We start from the raw sequence: 18,170 nt of genomic DNA, 5'->3' as shown, positions 1-18,170 counted from the left end.
AGCCACCGAGGGGGGGGACCTCACGGTCCTCCCCTGTTTCAGTCAAGGGAGGCCGCGGGAAAAGAAAAAAAAGAAAAAAGAAGAAAGGAAGAAGAAGATGAAGAAAAGAAAAGAAAAGAAAAGAAAAAAAAAGAAAAAGAAAAGAAAAAAGAAAAATAAAATAAAAATAAAATAAAATAAGAAGAAGAAGAGAGAGAATTTTTCTCTCTCTCCTTTCTCCCTCTTTTCTCTCTCTTTCCTCTCTCCTCTCTCTACCTTCTCTCTCTATATTTTCTCTATATTTTCTCTCTCTAGATCTTTCTCTCTTTTTGTAGATTTTATCTCTCTAGAATCTTTCTACTCTCTCAGATTGCATCACAAACCCTAGGATATATTTGAATTAAAAATATGATGAATTGAGGTTGCTCCGAAATTCGTGCAGTAGGTCTGATTCCAGTCCGATCCTATTCGAAATTTGTAACACTTGATTCATATTGAGTCACCCTGATAGGACCTCTGATGATCTCGATCATGACTGCCTCATCGGAAGGATACGAAGATTCTCTCTCCACTTTCTCTCTCTACTTTCTCTCTCTAAAATTTTCTCTCTATTCATGGATTTTTTTCTCTCTAGAAGTCTTATGGATCAGTGGAGGATCCTGATACATAGACAAGTCCTAATTTTGGTTAATCCGAAGAGAGATCCTCGATCTGTGGATCGATTATCGATAATTTTCTCTATATATGATTTTTATATTGATCAGGATTATGAAGAGATGATTGTCTGCATATGATATCGAGTGGAATATCTTGTTAGAAAAATTCATAAATCAAAGAAGAACATTGATTTCTGTGTTTGGATCAGTCACCGGTAAAGGTAAGAATCTCTGTACATGATCATCATTATATATGTTATTTTACCGTTGGTTTTATCTCCTTGATTTTGCATCGTTGGATTTGAGATCGATGAATTTGTTATATCTGAGACATTGTTATTTATGTGATTTTGAGCATGAGTATGTTATATCAATACATATGTATCAGTGATTGATGGCATGATTATATGTGTATGACATATTTATTACACTGCAAAAGTTGAATTGATTAATAAAGTTAAATATTTTAATTTCATGAAAATGAAAAGAAAGAGAAATATGGTTTGGACTAGCCTTGTCATGTGGAATAACTTGCCAGGAGCTTATACCTGGGACAGCCCCCACAGGCTTATGTGTGGAAGAATATGATCTGAGAAAGATCATAAAGAATCTGATCCGAGAAAGATCATGAATGATTTGATCCGAGAAAGATCATGGCCACTTTGATCCGAGAAAGATCATGAATATTTCAATCCGAGGAAGATCACAAAAATTGATCCGAATAAAAGATCGTCGCATGATCCTGGTAGTCCAAAGCCAAAGCCAAAGCCAAAGCCAAAGCTTAAGCTAAAGCCAAAAAGAAAGGATTAAAGATGATGTGATAATAGAAGAAAATAGAAAGATAAGACATGAAACAATCATTGAATAAAATTGTTTCACTTATGTAACATATGATGATGAATCTCTTTTGATAAAACAGATAATCTATAGATGTTTGCAGTATTCTGGACAGTGAACATCGACTTTTATGTGTTACTGCCTATCCTTATTTTCAGATTATATTATTATATTGGTGTGATATGAAAATTCTTACTGGGCTGTAAAGCTCACACCCCTTCATTTTTTTTTCTTCTCAGAGTTACAAGATGTCCATGGTTGGCTATGGTATGGATTTGTGAGTGAGCGGATGCATAGATAGAGTACCATTGATACCTGATCAGAGGATTGAAGAAATGTTAATTGTAATTATGCAAGTTTTATGAATTATTATTAAAATTAAATATTATGGTTGATAAGGTTGTAATGATTTATTTTGGCCTTGCATATTCTTTAGGGCTTGCTCTAAGGAGTGTGCGGCCATCACGTATCCGACCCGGGTGTTGGGTTCGGGGCGTGACAACATCTGACTGTGAAGAAGAATATTGTGACTTTCTTCTCATCTCTTCATTCAAAATACTACTTTTAGCCATATCCATTATGATCACACCATTAGGAGCTGAGTTAGATAACGACGTTCTAAACGTCTCCCATGAGTCCGGTAGTGTACCAAGAAGCCATAAGCCCTGCACTTCCTCATCAAATCTAATACCCATAACAGCTAGTTGATTTATGATTCCCTGAAAGGTATTCAGATGATCTGTCATGGGGGTATTATCTCTGTATTTCAAAGCCATCATCTGCTTGATTAAATACAGCTTATTATTTTCAGTCCTCCCTGCATATAACTGCTCAAGCTTAGTCCACAAAGTTCGTGCATGTGTCTCTCCAATAATGTGGTTCAATACATTATCCTCAACCCACTATCTGATGTATCCACATACTTATCTATGTATCAAGTTCCACTCTTCATCAGTTTTATCAACAGGTTTTTCAGAAGCAAACACAGGTAAGTGGTATCCTTTCACATAAAGAACATCCTCCATTTTTGATTTCCAAACAACATAATTAGATCCATTCAAATTGATCATTCTACTTGAATTAACTTCCATTGTTCGACACAGGACAACGAATCAACGAACCTGGCTCTGATACCACTTTTGATAGAAATTTAACAAGTAGAGAAATCAAGCAAAATATGTGAAAGATGCAGCGAACAAATCAAACACAGAAATACCAAGATTTACGTGAAAAACCTCCTCAATATGAGGAGTAAAAATCACGGCCCGACACCCACAACTTCCACTATAATCAAATAATGAGAATACACAAGATTTCTCTCTAGTTATCAACAACCAGAGGCATACATCAACTTCTCAACATAATAAATCATCAAGAATTAATACTCTTGGCAGCCACAAACATCTAATGATACAACAAGTGAAGTTGAGAAGATATTACCAAAAAATAGAAGAATTCTGAAGAAAACGATAAGCAGAAACCAAAGAAAAAGGACTTCAATTTCGATCTCCACCGTCCAGATTGAAGAACCAGGTGTCAAAAATGTGCAGACCAAATTTCAATTTGATCCAACGGTGAACGAATTCCCGGCGACCACTTTTGTGAAGGCTGCACAAAAAATCTGAAAAAGGAACGATCTCTCTTTTTGCCGTCTAATGTTTCTGATCTTCAAAACCTCTTTTTTTATGTGGGTGCTCTCCAAAATTACCTTTTTTAAATACTAGGATTTCTTTTGGAGCAAAATAAAAATGAGTTATCAATATGGGTTTTGACCCATATAGACTTTGGGCCATTCTCCACATAGGAGAAACCCAACCCAACAAATGGCGGAGAAACTGTTTCCATACTTTGAAACTTTATTTCCCAGTGGTGGTACACTTTATGTTAAATGAAGGCTTTGTGGAGACTTCTGACTCCGATGGGAGTGGCTGGAGAAGGCTGATACGGCATGACATGCAACGATCAAGTCAGAAAAAAATGCAACGGTCAAATCAAAAAAATATAATGAATAAAAAAAAAATAGAAAGCACACGTATATGCATGCTTAAAATTTTTTTTTATCATTATTTATAAAAAAATAAAAATTATAAAAAATAAAAATAAAAAATAATATTGATCTCTCCGTCCATGCCATCCAAGATGCCTAAATACATGAAATACAATAGTTACAATGGTGTACTATCCACTGTAGGACTTGAATAGTTTATTCGGACATGATCCAGTTAATCCTTCCTCTCAATTTAGACTTTGGTGGCAGATGTCACCTTATCCGGTGCATAATCAGCCACTCACAGGGATAATTTGATTTGACGTGGCCTCACTTGGTGCACAGTCAACCATTGGAGCGGTATTGTTAGAAAAAGTAAATATTAATTATATTGAAGAAATCAAAAGGTCATATTAAATTTTGTAAACTTAATTATAGTGGTAAAAATCAAAAGTCACATTGAAAAATTAAGGGTCACATAGAAAGTCCAAAAGTCATATGGGAAGTCTAAATAATAAATTTATTAGGAGAATTAAAAAGTTATTTCTTATACCTATAAATAGGTAGTTATTGTAGAATGTATGGAGTAGTGAAGTGGTATCAAAAAATAGAAAAAGAAAAGAGAGGGCTTGTGAGAAAAAGTTATACTGCTCCATTATTTTATATAGTTTCTCATACTATTGTTGTATATTCCATCACCATTACATATTCTATCAAAGTGGTATCAGAGCTCGAAGGTTGGAAATATGTTCAGCAGCATGCAATTTTTCATTCTATAACTCACCACCATCAATTATGAGAATTGGAACATCCAGATGAAGGCATTGCTAGGCTCCCAAGATATTTGGGAGGTTGTTGAAAAATGATATGAAGAATCCCAAGATGACCGTGCACAAACGGCGACACAAAGAACAGTGCTTGTCGATCAAAGAAAAAAGGATAAAAAGGCCCTTTATTTCATCTATCAAGGGCTAGATGAAGCCGGATTCGAGAAGGTTGCTTGTGCCACCAACTCGAAGCAAGCTTGGGAAATCCTCGAGAACGCTCGTAAGGGCGTTGAGAAACTGAAGAAGGTGCGCCTCCAAATGTTGAGAGGCGAGTTCGAGACTTTGAAGATGAAGGAAGGAGAATCCATCTTTTTCATGGATGACCGAAAGAGTACTTTCAGACTTGTATTTTCTATAGGAGATGCAACTTTTTCATGGATGTCAAAGAAGCAACCTATTGTTACTCTTTCTACATGTGAAGCCGAATATGTTGCTGCATCCGCATGTGTATCACATGCTATATGGCTAAGAAGCTTGCTGAAGAAAGTTCATTTTGAGCAAAAAAAATCTATCAAGATAAGCATTAATAGCAAGTCGGCTATTGCACTAGAAAAGAACACAGTGTATCATCAAAGAAGCAAGCATATTGATATGCGTTTTCATTCAATCCGAGAACATATGAAGAACAGAGAAGTAGAGTTACTGTATGTGAAGACACAAGATCAAATTACCGACATATTCACTAAACCATTAGAAGCAGAGCTCTTCACCAAGTTTAAAAGTTCTCTTGACATGATGAAGAAAGAACAATTAAGTTTAAGGAAGGTGTTGGAAAAAGCAAATATTAATTGTATTGAAGAAATTGAAAGGTCATATTAAATTTTGTAAACTTAATTGTAGTGGCAAAAATCAAGAGTTGCATTGAAAAATTAAGGGTCACATGGAAAATCTAAATGATAAATTTATTAGGGGAGTCAAAAGGTCATTTCTTATACCTATAAATAGGTGGTTGTTGTAGAATGTATGGAGTAGTGAAGTGGTATCAAAAAATAGAAAAAAAAGAGAGAGCTTGTGAGAAAAAGTTGTACTGCTTCATTATTTTATAGAGTTTCTCATACTATTGTTGTGTGTTCCACCACCATTACATATTCTATCAGGTATGATCCCACGTGGGATGATGTGACTTGATGTGATGAATTGAGGGTTGACTCTTCCAAATGCGGTAGCTAGCAAGTATTGAAAGGAGAGTAAGCTGCAGCTAGAAGTAGGGATCAATGTGGGATCCTTCGATCAGAGATGATATCAGGCTCTGGTCCTTTCTTGAATCGATGTTCGATATTCAAACGTCACCTTAGTGCCAGTGGCTAAGGAGCTATAGCGGAGCCGTAAAGGGCAGCCAAAGCCAAACTAGGCAGCCGAAGTCAGAATCGGTCAGATTTTCTACCAACCATTATTGGAGCTTCATCCGAAAGGATTAGTGAGAGAGTGAGGATCGATGGGACCTGAAGTGAGGTCCACTATTTTACTACGTATTAAATAATTTCTTTCGGCATGACTCTTTTCACATTTCTATGATGATATATCTACCATTTGGATTATACTCGTTTACCTTCACTCGGCACTATGGTGGTAACCTTAGAAAGTGAGGATCGAAAAGATCCGAAGTGAGATCCCCACTTTCACGTGTCTTCGGCATAGATGACATACTTCCTCCAACACATGCCTCCTACTCTCAAGTTTGAATCGAGTAGGATTCAGATGAAGGGAGTACGTTGATTGACTGTTGCTAAAGATGCCCTTATTATGAAGGAGATGATGCATCCATATCTTTTCGAAGAATGCAAGGACCATATCAGGGGTTAATTATGATCGAGAAATGTAGGGCATCTTTGCAGGATTCAAAGAACGGCGCACTTCATTCTGAGTATTACCCATAAATAAGCCGTCTGTCAGTTTCTACAAGTCAATAGAGGCAAACCAGATGTCCGCCATCCGACAGACAGAGAGGATTTGATATTCGGACTGTACTAGCCTCTCTATGCCTATAAAAAGGGGCTGCTTTTTTCTCTCTGTCTTCTCTTTTGCTCCTAGAGTTTTTCTTTTCTTTCTAACCAAGTTTCTGACTTCCTCCAAGCTCTTAAAGAAGTTTCCTTTTCGATCGTCTCCCCCAGTCTCCTTGGTTGCTAGCGACTTCCTCCAGCAACTTTCCCAATCTCCCGCACCATCATAGATGGGTCTCTTCATTCCCTCGTCGATTTTTTGATTTCTCCCTCTTTTTCTTTTGGCTCTCTGCTAGTTCTTCTAGCCCGTCTTTCTCTTCTTCCTTTTACCCTTCAATGACTGGTTCTGAGGTCTTTAGGAAGAGTTGATCCTCCGAGTCCCGCCTTCTTCGGGGAGAAATCCCATCAGTTCGGACGATGGACGTGAGGGTGAACCATCGACCATTGCATCCGTATTGGATTTAAGAGATTTGGATCTAATACGGCCTCAATATGAGATTCTAGCTTCATATGAGTTGGAGTCCCTAGGACCCAATGGGAGGATCGGTGATCCTCCACCTAACAGAATCGGCTTAATGAAAAATCATTTAAGACCGATCTTAGGTTGTCCATTCACCTCTTTGTTGCAAAAGTTTTTCATTTCTTTAACATCTCCCTTTGCTCCATTGTTCCCAACTTCTTCCGCTTTATCATTGGCTTAATCACCATCTACCTTATGGCTGAAGTCCAACCCTTGATTCCTCTCTTCTGATCCTTCTATACCATCATAAGATAGACCGAAGATTGGTGATATGTCTCGCTACTAAGGGGGATCCCCACCTTAATCAGAGGGGGCCCATCTTCGGTCCATGGGTAGAAGAGCTGATTTTTATTTGCCTCGAGTCCTTCCATCAAGAGTCTTAGGTTTTTCTGCTATGATCGGGCAAGGAATTCTATTTTTCAAATCCTGAAGCTGGAGGGAGAGGATCTAGAGCGCTCCAAAATTTTGCGGGAGTATAGGGTTCCTGTTCTAAAGAAATTATTGTCGGAGTGAACTCTCTTCCATATCGATCTTAGTTCGGCTGACCCCAGAGGTTAGTTTAATAGCCTAATAATGTTCGCCTCTGTTGGGAGGAAGTATGTCGTCCATGCCAAAGACATGTGAAAGTAGAGATCTCACTTCAGACCTCTCCGACTCCTACTTTTGAAGATTATTATTATAGTGCCAAGCGGAGATAAATGAGTACAATCCCAATGATAGATATGTCATCTCAAAATTGTAGAAAGAGTCATATCGAAGAAAGTCATTCAATACATAATAAAATAGTGGACCTCACTTTGAATCCCACCCATCCTCACTCTCTCACTAACCCTTTCAGATGAAACTCCCATAATGGTTGGTTGAAGATCCAACTGATCCTGACATTAGCCACTGCCCCTCATAGCTCCACCCACATCTCCTTAGCCACTTGCATTACGATAACATCCGGACATCGGACATCCATCCAAAAAAGGACCTAGGCCCGATATCATCTCCAACCAAAAGCTCTCATACCAATCCTTGCTTCTAGCCGCAAACTACTCTCCCTTCAATATTTGTTGGCTACGGTATTTGGAAGAGTCAACCCTCATACCATCACATCAAGTCACATTATCCCATATAGGGCCATACTACTCCAGCGGCTGGCTGCATGCTAAGTGAGGCCATGTCAAACAAACCATTTCTATGAGTGGTTGACTGCGCGCCAGATAACGTGACGTCCGCCATCAAAGTCCAAACCAAGAGAAATGATTACCTGGACCACATCTAAATAAACTACTCGAGTCTCACAATGGATAGCACGCCACTTTAAGCCTTGTATTTCATGAATCCGAACATTTTGGATGGTAGGGCTGGCGAAATATGAACCGACCCGCCAACCCAACCCATGTTTGACCTACCATAAATAGGTTTGGATTTAGGCTAAAAGGATTTGGGTCATAAACGGATCAATCTGTTTAACCCGTTTAATAAATGGGTTGGATTTGGGTTTTAGATATCTGACAAGTTTAACCTGTTTAATATTCAGATCGGATTGAGTCAAATAACCCATTTAACATGTTTAACCTATTTCTGACCCATTTAATCCGACCTGTTTAACCTGTTTAATCTATTTAATACCTGGTTAACCTGTTTAATCTGTTTCTGTCCTATTTAACCTGACCTGTTTAACCTGTTTAACCCGTTTAACCTGTTTAATCCGTTTAACCTAATTTGATCTATTTAATAAACGGATTAAATTGATCGGATCGGATTACCTGTTTAATAAACAGGTTAGGTTCAGGTTTGAATTTTTGACCCGTTTAATAAACAGGTCAGATTTGGGTTGATGATTTTCTAACTCGATCCATTTATGATCCGACCCATTTATGACCCAACGCAACCCGATTGCCACCCCTACTGGATGGTATGGATGAAGAAGCTAAAATGGTCTCCCATCATTTTTTCTCTTATGACTCTTGTATTCCTATAAATAAAAGTAAAAAGGGATCCTTTAGGTACGCATATAAGCGCGCCCTCAACCCCTCTCTCTCTCTTTCTCATCTGTTGCATTTTTCCTGACTTGAATCGGAGGATTTCCGCTGGAGCCAACTTTGGTCATGATTTTTTTTACAGATCATGCTGCACCAGCCATCTCCAGCCACTCCGACTAAAGTCAGGAATCTTCCGCAACAGCATCGAAAACATTTTGAGATGTTTTCGTAAGAGTCTTCAAACCAGTTATCCAATTGTTTCATAGGGGTTGGTGGTGTATCTTTCATCTGAAAGAAGGATTTATTTTCCTTCATTCAAATCTACCATTGGATCATCCACTTGTTATTGGATAAATGATTGAATTTGAATCGCTAAGTTCTGTACAGTGGATGATCCAATGGCGAATTCGCGAAGGTAAATCCTTATTTCGCACGAAAGACAACCGCGATCCATTTGATAGATGGATACCCCATTATGCATTTGGAAGGAGTCGATCAAAAGTTATTCGGTGGCCGATTTAGATTCCAGTCTATAACTTCAAGGAGGCCCAGTTTCCAGTCGAGAGTAATCGACTCAGTGACAGCGATCCGCTTACTCAACAGCTCCGGGTGCTTGATATCCAGCCCATTCTGTGGCGCACTGGTGGACTGTGAATATCTCATCCATAAGTCGCGAGATGAGATGTGCTAGCGGGCTAGACCCAAGTCGTGGGCCTAGAAATCAACTTTTGGTCCAACCCTAGTGACGAGTCCATGCGGATGCCTGTTTTGAACCTACGGGCCTGCCCAAGTTTATTATTTGAATAATTATTCAGATATTCTCGACTTCACATATCATGTGAAATTTAGCGAAAGAATTTCTTACTTTTTATAAACTGGAACGTTGAATTTCATCTACTAATTGATTGAAAACTTGACTGGCAATCAATAAGCATAAAGATGTGTACCATCCATGGTTTATACAAGTGTGAAGCACCAACCAAACATGATAAATAGTCGTCCTCTGGGATGCCATCAACCCAGAATGGCATAAAATGCCTGCTATAATTGGGTATATCAAATAAAAAGGATTTGTTTTCTTGTGTAACTTTGAGAACTCAATCCAGCTCAACTAAGTTTTAATCTCAAACTAATTAGAATTGGGGATATGAATTTTTTTTTTCCTTCATTTTGCTTGCTTTATAGCTGTACCTTCTCAAAAATATTGGGATATCAAATCTTCCTCATTGTTCCATCCCATAAGACTTTCGATTTATCTGTAATTTTTTTCATTTTTTCTATATGTATTCACTCACACTGTTGGTATTCCTCAATTTACGCTGTGCATGTCTAAATGAGTCTCATATTTTACACCTAATAGTGCTCACATTGACTTTTTCATAATTGGTTCTATATCTTATTGTTTTTTATATTATCTATCCATTTTAGCAATAATATATTTTTTTATATTTCTGGCTATAATTATAGTTTATAAAAAATATAATCATTTTATTTTAATATATTTTGTTCTATAAAATGTTATCCTTATTAAAAGAAATATACGTAGATTTCACATGAATTTACACGAGCAATTAAAAAAAAAATATCGGAAGCCTCGAGGGAAAAGAAAAAAAATAGAAAAAAAAAATGTAGATATCTCGTCGGGTGCTTCTGTGACGTGGCCGACGGAGCAGCTTAAAGCAACTGGCTCCGGCACGCTTACGAGGTCAACTACCTCTCTGACCAGCCTAAACTCACACGCGACGTGTGGAGTCAAATCAAAATGAAATACCCTCCCACCTCATGACGTCAAACCATCCCCGACCGTCAAATCCATTTCTTAACTCCACCCACCCAACCACGACGGTCTTTTCCGCCGCCCTCTCCTCCTCCTCCTCGGCGTAAAGAAATTAAAAAGGTCCGGGAGGATATCCTACGATCCCCACCCCCAACCTGTCACGTGACCTCGCGCCCCCGACCCTTCTACGTCATCCAACCCGCAGTCCGTAATCCGTATTTATCCTTCCCATCCCGTCACTCTACCCGGTCCAAGGTCAGAACGGTCATTTCAATTCCCCTTTTGCCGTTTTCGGAAATTTCACCTTTTTTTTTTTTTTAAGCGTGAAGAGGCGGATCTCGTGATCGCCCCCCTGCTGTCACGTAGCCCGGATTCCCGAGAGATCTGGTCCCTTGGATCTCAGGATCTCGCGGTAGACCGGGCAGCAATTAAATCCGACTATTTGGCCACCAACCCCTTCACCGTCCGCGCCGGCGGGGACCACCGTTAACTTGATGACGCGCGGCGCTTGGCTGAGCGCTGTAGCGTCTTTCCTCCTTGCGGAAATCTCCTATGAGACGAGACCGTCGTTCTTCTCGGTGATCTCCCCAATTTCTCGCGTCATACCGATCGTACTGGCCACCGGTTTCTTATTTCTCGGCCCAACGCGGACGAACCGGTCCGGTCTAGTGTAGTGGGTATCTCGTAACTAAACGGTCTTTGGGTCCACGGACCAGCGTTCCCGGGTTAGTACGGTTCCGTTCCCTTTGATTCGATTCGAGCCAGACCATCAATGATTGGACAGTGCTCGGGAGACAGCTGGTGCACCAACAAACAAAGCCTTCCGCTGCTGTTTTGAATGGGACCCTAATTGTGGTGGAAAATCTCATGGATCCTCCTCTGCTGCTCTGAATTATTTGATTCATCTGTACATCCCTCAAAGCAATTATTCTATATTCCAATAGTTCAGCGGTGCGAAGAAAGGTGAACTCTTCTTTTGAACCAAAGATGAAGCCCCCATTCCGCTGCCGGTCGGTACGTAAACAGCAGGCTGCAGCACGACCACAATGCGCAACCTCTATCTTGATTTCATTAATGTCCTAGTTAATTTAGGAACAATAGTTAACTTGCCCAGTTGGCATTGCATATATGTATATATATATATATATACACACACACACGTGTGTTTTAGACTATACGAATATAATCTCTCATGATCCACGTTATTCCAAGTCCCCAATACACAAGACATCGCAACCCATGAAGGCTGTTGATAGCCACAACAAGACAAAACCAGATTCCTTCTGCTTGGATACACGTGTGGGGCCTATCCAAACAAAGCAACCAAAGAAAGCATCCAGAAAAGTGAGATCACCAGACCGCACGCGGCTCTAGGATCCTGCAGTAGGATGCGATATTTGTTGAAAATTATTGCCAGGCACCAGCTAAAGGTTGGAAAAAAATATATATATATATATATATTTGTTTTACGACTCCGCTTAATGCCACCATGCCAGGTCATCATTCCTACATGTTTCCGCGTGTCATACTAGAACCCTCTCGTGCCTGGCGGTATAAGCTACTTAGTGTGACGGACACCATTATCGTTACTCACATTTAACTAATTATTGAGCTGATTACATTACAGGTTCTCTGTCCATGCTATTTGAAGACAAGGAGGTGTAGTTTAGGCTCATATCTAACAAAACAGCTTTGCTTTTACCATACTAGAACGTGATTGATTTATGCTGTACTTTGAAATCTGCTCTGCAGATGATCCCTTTGCATCCAACGAGCCGTAATTTTGCACGTATCATTTGGATTGCACAAAGCCAGCAATCCATTATATATTGGATTGAAAGGGAGCAATGCCAGCCGAGTGTCTTTTTTCTGAGCTATTTAAGCATTTTCCGGGTATACCGCCGAGTGTCATGGCCGGTAAGCTAATGCCCGCACGTGGACCCCACAAAAGATAAAAATGAAAACTTCTTCGATGACGATCCCCGATAAATTCAAGAGAGAAGGTTCTCTCTTCCTCCGGGTACCTTCGTATCATTCGAAGATCATTAACTTCACCTATGTCAACGATTTACAGCCACAACCCTCCCTTCTCTCTCTCTGTGCGCGAGGGAGAGGAGGTGTGCTGGTAAATAATGGCCATATAGAGTCATAGGGAGCACCAAATCCTTAGTTACCCCCCGTAGTGATGTTCTTCTCCGCAAGCAAAAGCCCAAGTGCCAGAATCCTTCCCCTTCCTGCGCTATAAAATCCCCTGCGCTCCCTCCATTCCCCTACAGTAAAAACCCAAGAAAAAGAAACCAACGGAAAGTAAAAAACAGAGCCCCTTTTAGAGCTAGAATAGAAAACCGAGTGGGAAAAATAATAGGAGCGCTTTAGACCCAGGCATTGTTGGGGGGGGGGCGGGGGGGGGGGTGTGGGAGGCGGAGCACGCCGTCACATGGGTTACTCGGCGGAGGGGGACCCGGAGCTTAGGCGCACCTGGGTCTCTGGCCCCATCGTCGTCGGCGCCGGTCCGTCCGGCGTCGCCGTCGCCGCCTGCCTCGCCGACGCCGGAGTTTCCGCCACCGTGCTGGAGAAGTCCGACTCCGTGGCTTCCCTTTGGCAGCACCGCACCTACGACTGCCTCAAGCTCCACCTCCCCAAAAAGTTCTGCGAGCTTCCCCTGATGGGCTTCCCCAACGAGTTCCCCAAGTACCCCTCTAAGGAGCAGTTCGTGGCCTACATGGAGGCATACGCCGCCTTTTTCGCGATCCATCCCCGGTTTGGGACGGAGGTTTTGAACGCGGAGTTTGACTCGGCGGTCGGGGGGTGGCGAGTCCGGACGCGGGGGGAGGAGCTGGTGAGCCGGTGGCTGGTGGTGGCGACGGGGGAGAACGTGGAGCCGGTGATGCCGGAGACTTCGACGGCTGTGTTCGACGGGCGCGTGATCCACACGCGCGACTACAAGTCAGGGGCCGACTTCGAGGGGCAGAAGGTCTTGGTGGTGGGTTGTGGGAATTCTGGAATGGAAATAAGCTTGGATCTCTGCAGACACAATGCCACGCCTTATATGGTGGTCAGGAACACTGTGAGTCGCTTATCCTGTTCTTTTGCTTCAATTGTTCACAGTTTTCTATAGATGCTTGTTTTTCCATGAGTCAGCAGGCAGCGACTCTTTACAAGCCTTACAGGGTAGCGAAGTTCACATCTTCTTATAGTCACCTTGAAGTCACTTCTTTTCTTGCTGCTGTACTTCTATAACCATTTATTCTTTTTTTTTTTTTTGGTAAGGTTATAACCATTTATTCTATTAAGTTGAATCTGTATAGGAACTTGAAGGTATAGAGGGTGTGATGGAACTCATTTAATTAAAAAAAAGTACTGCAGACTATAGTCCACTGTTTCTGTTTATATATATATATATGGGGTGGGTGGGAGTTAAGGAGCCCATTGTTCGTATTATTGCAACCTTCCGTAGCTATATTCTTATAGTTACTCTTGGTCTGCGTTTTGTTCTTATGTTATTATATATTTTTAAAGCTGGAAGCCGTTTTTCCTATTAAGTTTGGGCCTGTAAAAAATAGAAAGCACAAGATATGATGGAATTTCATCTGAAGCTCTCTTCGTTATTGTTTGCGCGCGTTTAAGCTTCAAAGCGATTTATATGGGGGAAAAAAATATATGCGTGTTGTATCTTAATTGGTAGAATTAAACTGTATGTTTTGATAGCTGCTGTCAAGATGTTTTTTTATTCTAGAACTAGTAATGATCCATTCTCTCTTTCTCTCAACTCGTTAATAATTAAAAATAGGTGCATGTGTTACCGAGGGAGATGTTCGGATTGTCAACGTTTGGGGTGGCCATGTTTCTCCAGAGATGGCTTCCGCTGAGGGTAGTGGACAGGTTCCTCCTGGCGGTGGCCCGCCAGACCCTGGGAGACACTGACCGGCTCGGCCTCCCAAGGCCCAAGACCGGCCCCATCGAGCTGAAGAACGTGACGGGAAAGACCCCGGTCCTGGACGTGGGCGCGCTTGCTGAGATCAAATCTGGCAACATTAAGGTCGGTCAACCGTGATCAAACCTCTCTCTCTCTCTCTCTTTCTCTATCTAGTCTCTTTTATTTATGGGTGGGGCGAGTCGAACTTTTTAAAACCCAACTCCAGTGAACCATGTCCTCATCTTTCCGCGGGCTAGCTCTCGTTCAGGCTTTTTAGATCATGTGATTGATTTGAGGTCCTCCGTTTTAACTGTTTTCTTGCGGATGTCGTACGTTGGTACGTATTTCGCAGAAATAGTAGTCACTGATATCCAACCGAGCTTGGTTACATCCAATGCCAACTATGCATATATCTAGGGCCAGTATATCGATGTTATGACTTGTGACTCCCACTAAGCAAGTCGCTTTAGTGACAGAGTTAACAGTTGCATTGCTTTGGGAAGGAGAGCCAGGAGCAGTTAGGTCCACTGCATGACAACAGTACTGCAGTTATAGCTGAGAATAGGATGGATGTGGGAGTTCACGTGAGATGGATGATCTTTCTTGTGGTCTGTATTTTTTTTTTTTTTGGTTACCTTTGTGTCTGGTTGCTTTTCATGAAGGTGATGCAAGGGGTGAAAGAGATAACGAGGACGGGAGCAAAATTCGTGGATGGGAGGGAGGAGCAGTTCGACTCTATAATTCTGGCAACGGGTTACAAGAGCAACGTTTCTTCGTGGCTCAAGGTATGCGCCACTTGCTCTCCCTTTCCCTACAAAACGACGCAACCTGGATTTAAACCTTATTTTGGAAGCCAAAGAAGCAAGCGTCGTGGGTCCTCCTGTATGCATGCTGGTATACAAGTTGCATGCAGCAAGAATTAGCCATTGTAATTTATAAATAGCGACACCCAGCAAAGGACCCACTCGGGGACCATCACACTGTGCCCCAACGTGGGCCCGGCTATCGAGGCAGTTGGGCAGGACCGAGTTAATTCTTGAGTGTGAGATTCGGGGAGGACCACCTTGCAAGTGCTCTTTTATATATTAATTCGTTTCTCTCAGTCGCATTTCAAATTAACCCCCTTTTTTTTAAATTTTTTACCGACGAAAAGATTGATCTCGCGACCAGCTTGTAAGACAGAAAAATGCTAAACCAACACACCTAGGAGATGTTGGCATCAATATTAGCGTACCAGAGTTCTATTAAATACTATAGTTAATTAATATTGATCCAGCAATTATGATAATCCTCGTCATAAGGAATTACAATGGCCAAAGTAAGCGTTCGAGGCACTATATTAATTAAGGTGATGAACCTGATAATTAGTTATCAATATGTACTTTTGTCTGTGCTGATTAGAATGTCTCATCTTGGTGGTTTTGTTTCTTTAAGCCTGAAGCTTCGTTCCAAATGAAATGGTTGTGAACTTCAATTACTTTTTTCCACTTGGTCTTTGATCTCATTTATCTAATTCAGTCAACCGCCATATTGATTATTTTCTTCTGTCAGGGTGGTGGATGCCTCTTTACTAAAGAGGGGATGGCCAAAGCCCCATTCCCCGATGGGTGGAAGGGCGAGAATGGCCTCTACTGTGTGGGATTCACGAAGCGAGGCCTCCTCGGCACCTCCTCGGACGCACTTAGCATAGCCAGGGATATCTCGCTCCAGTGGAAGGAGATCCGCAGGTCCCACAATCTCTACCGGAACTCTCCATTGTAGTCCTCAAGAAGGGGCACGAGGAGGGAAAGGCCCTCTTGTCGTTTTCCCTTCAATTATGACACGCTGACCCGGTCAAGCTATGAGGCCCTGTGCTCTTCCTTGTACATTACCCAATTTTGCATGGGGTCTTCTACCACCTTCTGTAATTATTATTATTATATATATATATTCCTAGTTACGGAAAGGAAGGAAAGGATTCAAATTGTGCTTTTAACTAACCTGTGACCATGTGCTGAGTGGCGTGAGGTTTGGGATGTTCTTTTATCTGCTTCTATTATAAGGTATTTATGACTTGAGGGAAGAACACAGAGTAAATGGCATCAAACAAAAGTTCGTGATGTTGTTTGGTTGTGTGTAATTTGAATGACCTCTCTCCAATTAGATTCCACATGATTTCAGAGCTCGAAAGAGGGGTGCGGCAGCTTCTATCCTGTTGTGGGGTGGAAGGAAAAGGCCTTCATCTTATTTCGATGGGAGTTTAGGAAAGCAAGTGGAGTTCAGAAAAATCAAATCGCTGGCCAAACCATGGTCACGAGCGGTTCTTCGTGGCTATTAATAGCTAATTAAAATGGAAACGTGAGATCTTAACTTGGATCTCATACATTAAAGCCAACGTGTAATTATCGGATGAGTTAAAAGGATGGTGAGTGGTGATCTGTAAGGTTGTTAAGAGTCGCTGAAAAAAAGATATTCACCTTGGCCTCTTTGATGCTTAAGCCAGGAGTTTATAATTAATTCATTTTGCGGATTACAGAAAAATATTTAATTTATAAATAAAAAATTAATTGCTTGATGCCATGTTTGTGTTCGATTTGGACGTCTGGAAATTGTGACACTCTGAGTTATGCTGTTCTTTTTTTCCATTTTGTCTCCAAAACTCATTTGATCCGGTGCCGCTGCACCACCTGTGAGCAGATATTATGGAAGGTTATTAATTATTTATATTGCTCTTGATTTTACAATGACATTGCCCGAAATGATAGCTCGTCAGAGACAGTGGTCTATATTTTTCTGAAAGAAAAAAAAAAAAAAAGAAGAAGAAAATCATCTCTCTCTTTCTCTGTCCAAAATAAGTAGACAATGATAGGGGCCTGCGCCATCCTTTAATGTAGGATGGAATGCGTATCAGACTGGATTAACAGCGTCTGCAGGCACCTTGGAGCATGTATAAAAGCTGCAGGCCAGATGACATCGGCACTCGTCACCCTTGCGTGTTTCCCAACACACAAACAAAAGGACTATGGGCAAGGTGGAGGAAAACAAAATAAGAAGAGGGCCATCCGTGCTGGAAGTTACCAGTCTCACTTGGGAGTTACCGTCGTCCTCCAGGGCACGCGTATACGGGCTGAGGTTGGCCAGGGCGTCACCGCCCCTACGGGTGGCGTACGCTGCATCACCCTCTGAGCCGCTAAAGACTCCGCACCGGAACCCTGCACCGCCTTCGACCAGACCGCCAGCACACGCAGATTCAAGCCCTTTATTTAATTAAAATTCAGTGCAAAGTTTTAGAAATCTTTCCTGTTGTATTTATTATTTAATTAAGATTTTTTTGGGTAATATATTTAATTAAGATTTAGAAGTAGCAACGGGTCATATGGATTTCCTGATGGACTTCGGACTATACTGAAATGTAGATGGAAAAAAAAAAAAAAAAAAATCTCCCTCTTGGCTCACTTATTTATCAAACAAGTAATTTGGGGGTTATTAAGATGTTTTTAGGCCTGAATTCAAAATTTTATAGAATTCATGAGTTTGACCAGTTTAATTAAGAAAAATTAGTTTGGATTGGTCTTATATTCACAAATATCTTGAGACTCTTGGAATGAACCAGCATGAATTTCATAGAAATAAAAAAAAAAAATTTACTGAATATTTGTGAATACAAATCTAGTTTAGATTGATTTTTTCTGATCTAATCCATGAATTCTATGAGATTTCAACGTATTACAATAAATTGTAAATAGACTGGCCTATAACCATGTGAAGCCCAACTAAAT

The 18,170-nt window shown here is 41.0% G+C and overlaps 1 protein-coding gene across 2 annotated transcripts; it reads left to right on the top strand.

The window, feature by feature from the left end:
- The first annotated feature begins 12,889 nt into the window (after positions 1 to 12,889).
- On the top strand, positions 12,890 to 16,335 carry LOC105046729 (indole-3-pyruvate monooxygenase YUCCA1). 2 transcript variants are annotated; one of them, XM_010925450.4, is made up of 4 exons: positions 12,892 to 13,563; positions 14,287 to 14,535; positions 15,075 to 15,197; positions 15,964 to 16,333. In XM_010925450.4, the coding sequence occupies exons 1-4, from the start codon at positions 12,934 to 12,936 to the stop codon at positions 16,171 to 16,173; spliced, it is 1,212 nt and encodes a 403-aa protein (XP_010923752.1). In that variant the 5' UTR covers positions 12,892 to 12,933; the 3' UTR covers positions 16,174 to 16,333. The 2 variants fall into 2 exon arrangements, with proteins under 2 accessions (XP_019707648.1, XP_010923752.1); XM_019852089.3 differs by lacking the exon at positions 15,075 to 15,197 and having other exon boundaries at positions 12,890 to 13,563; positions 15,964 to 16,335.
- The last annotated feature ends 1,835 nt before the right edge of the window (positions 16,336 to 18,170 follow it).

This window comes from Elaeis guineensis, chromosome 2, assembly GCF_000442705.2.
Source record: "Elaeis guineensis isolate ETL-2024a chromosome 2, EG11, whole genome shotgun sequence".
In the NCBI taxonomy this organism is placed as follows: Eukaryota; Viridiplantae; Streptophyta; class Magnoliopsida; order Arecales; family Arecaceae; genus Elaeis; species Elaeis guineensis.
The sequence above is the reverse complement of the archived record's forward strand: the minus strand, read 5'-3'. Positions and strand labels throughout refer to the sequence as shown.

Coding starts and splice junctions, on each gene's coding strand:
- LOC105046729 (XM_010925450.4), top strand. CDS start 12,934: ATGGGTTACTCGGCGGAGGGGGACCCGGAGCTTAGGCGCACCTGGGTC. Junction 13,564..14,286: donor ATATGGTGGTCAGGAACACT/GTGAGTCGCTTA, acceptor AATTAAAAATAG/GTGCATGTGTTACCGAGGGA. Junction 15,198..15,963: donor ACGTTTCTTCGTGGCTCAAG/GTATGCGCCACT, acceptor TTCTTCTGTCAG/GGTGGTGGATGCCTCTTTAC.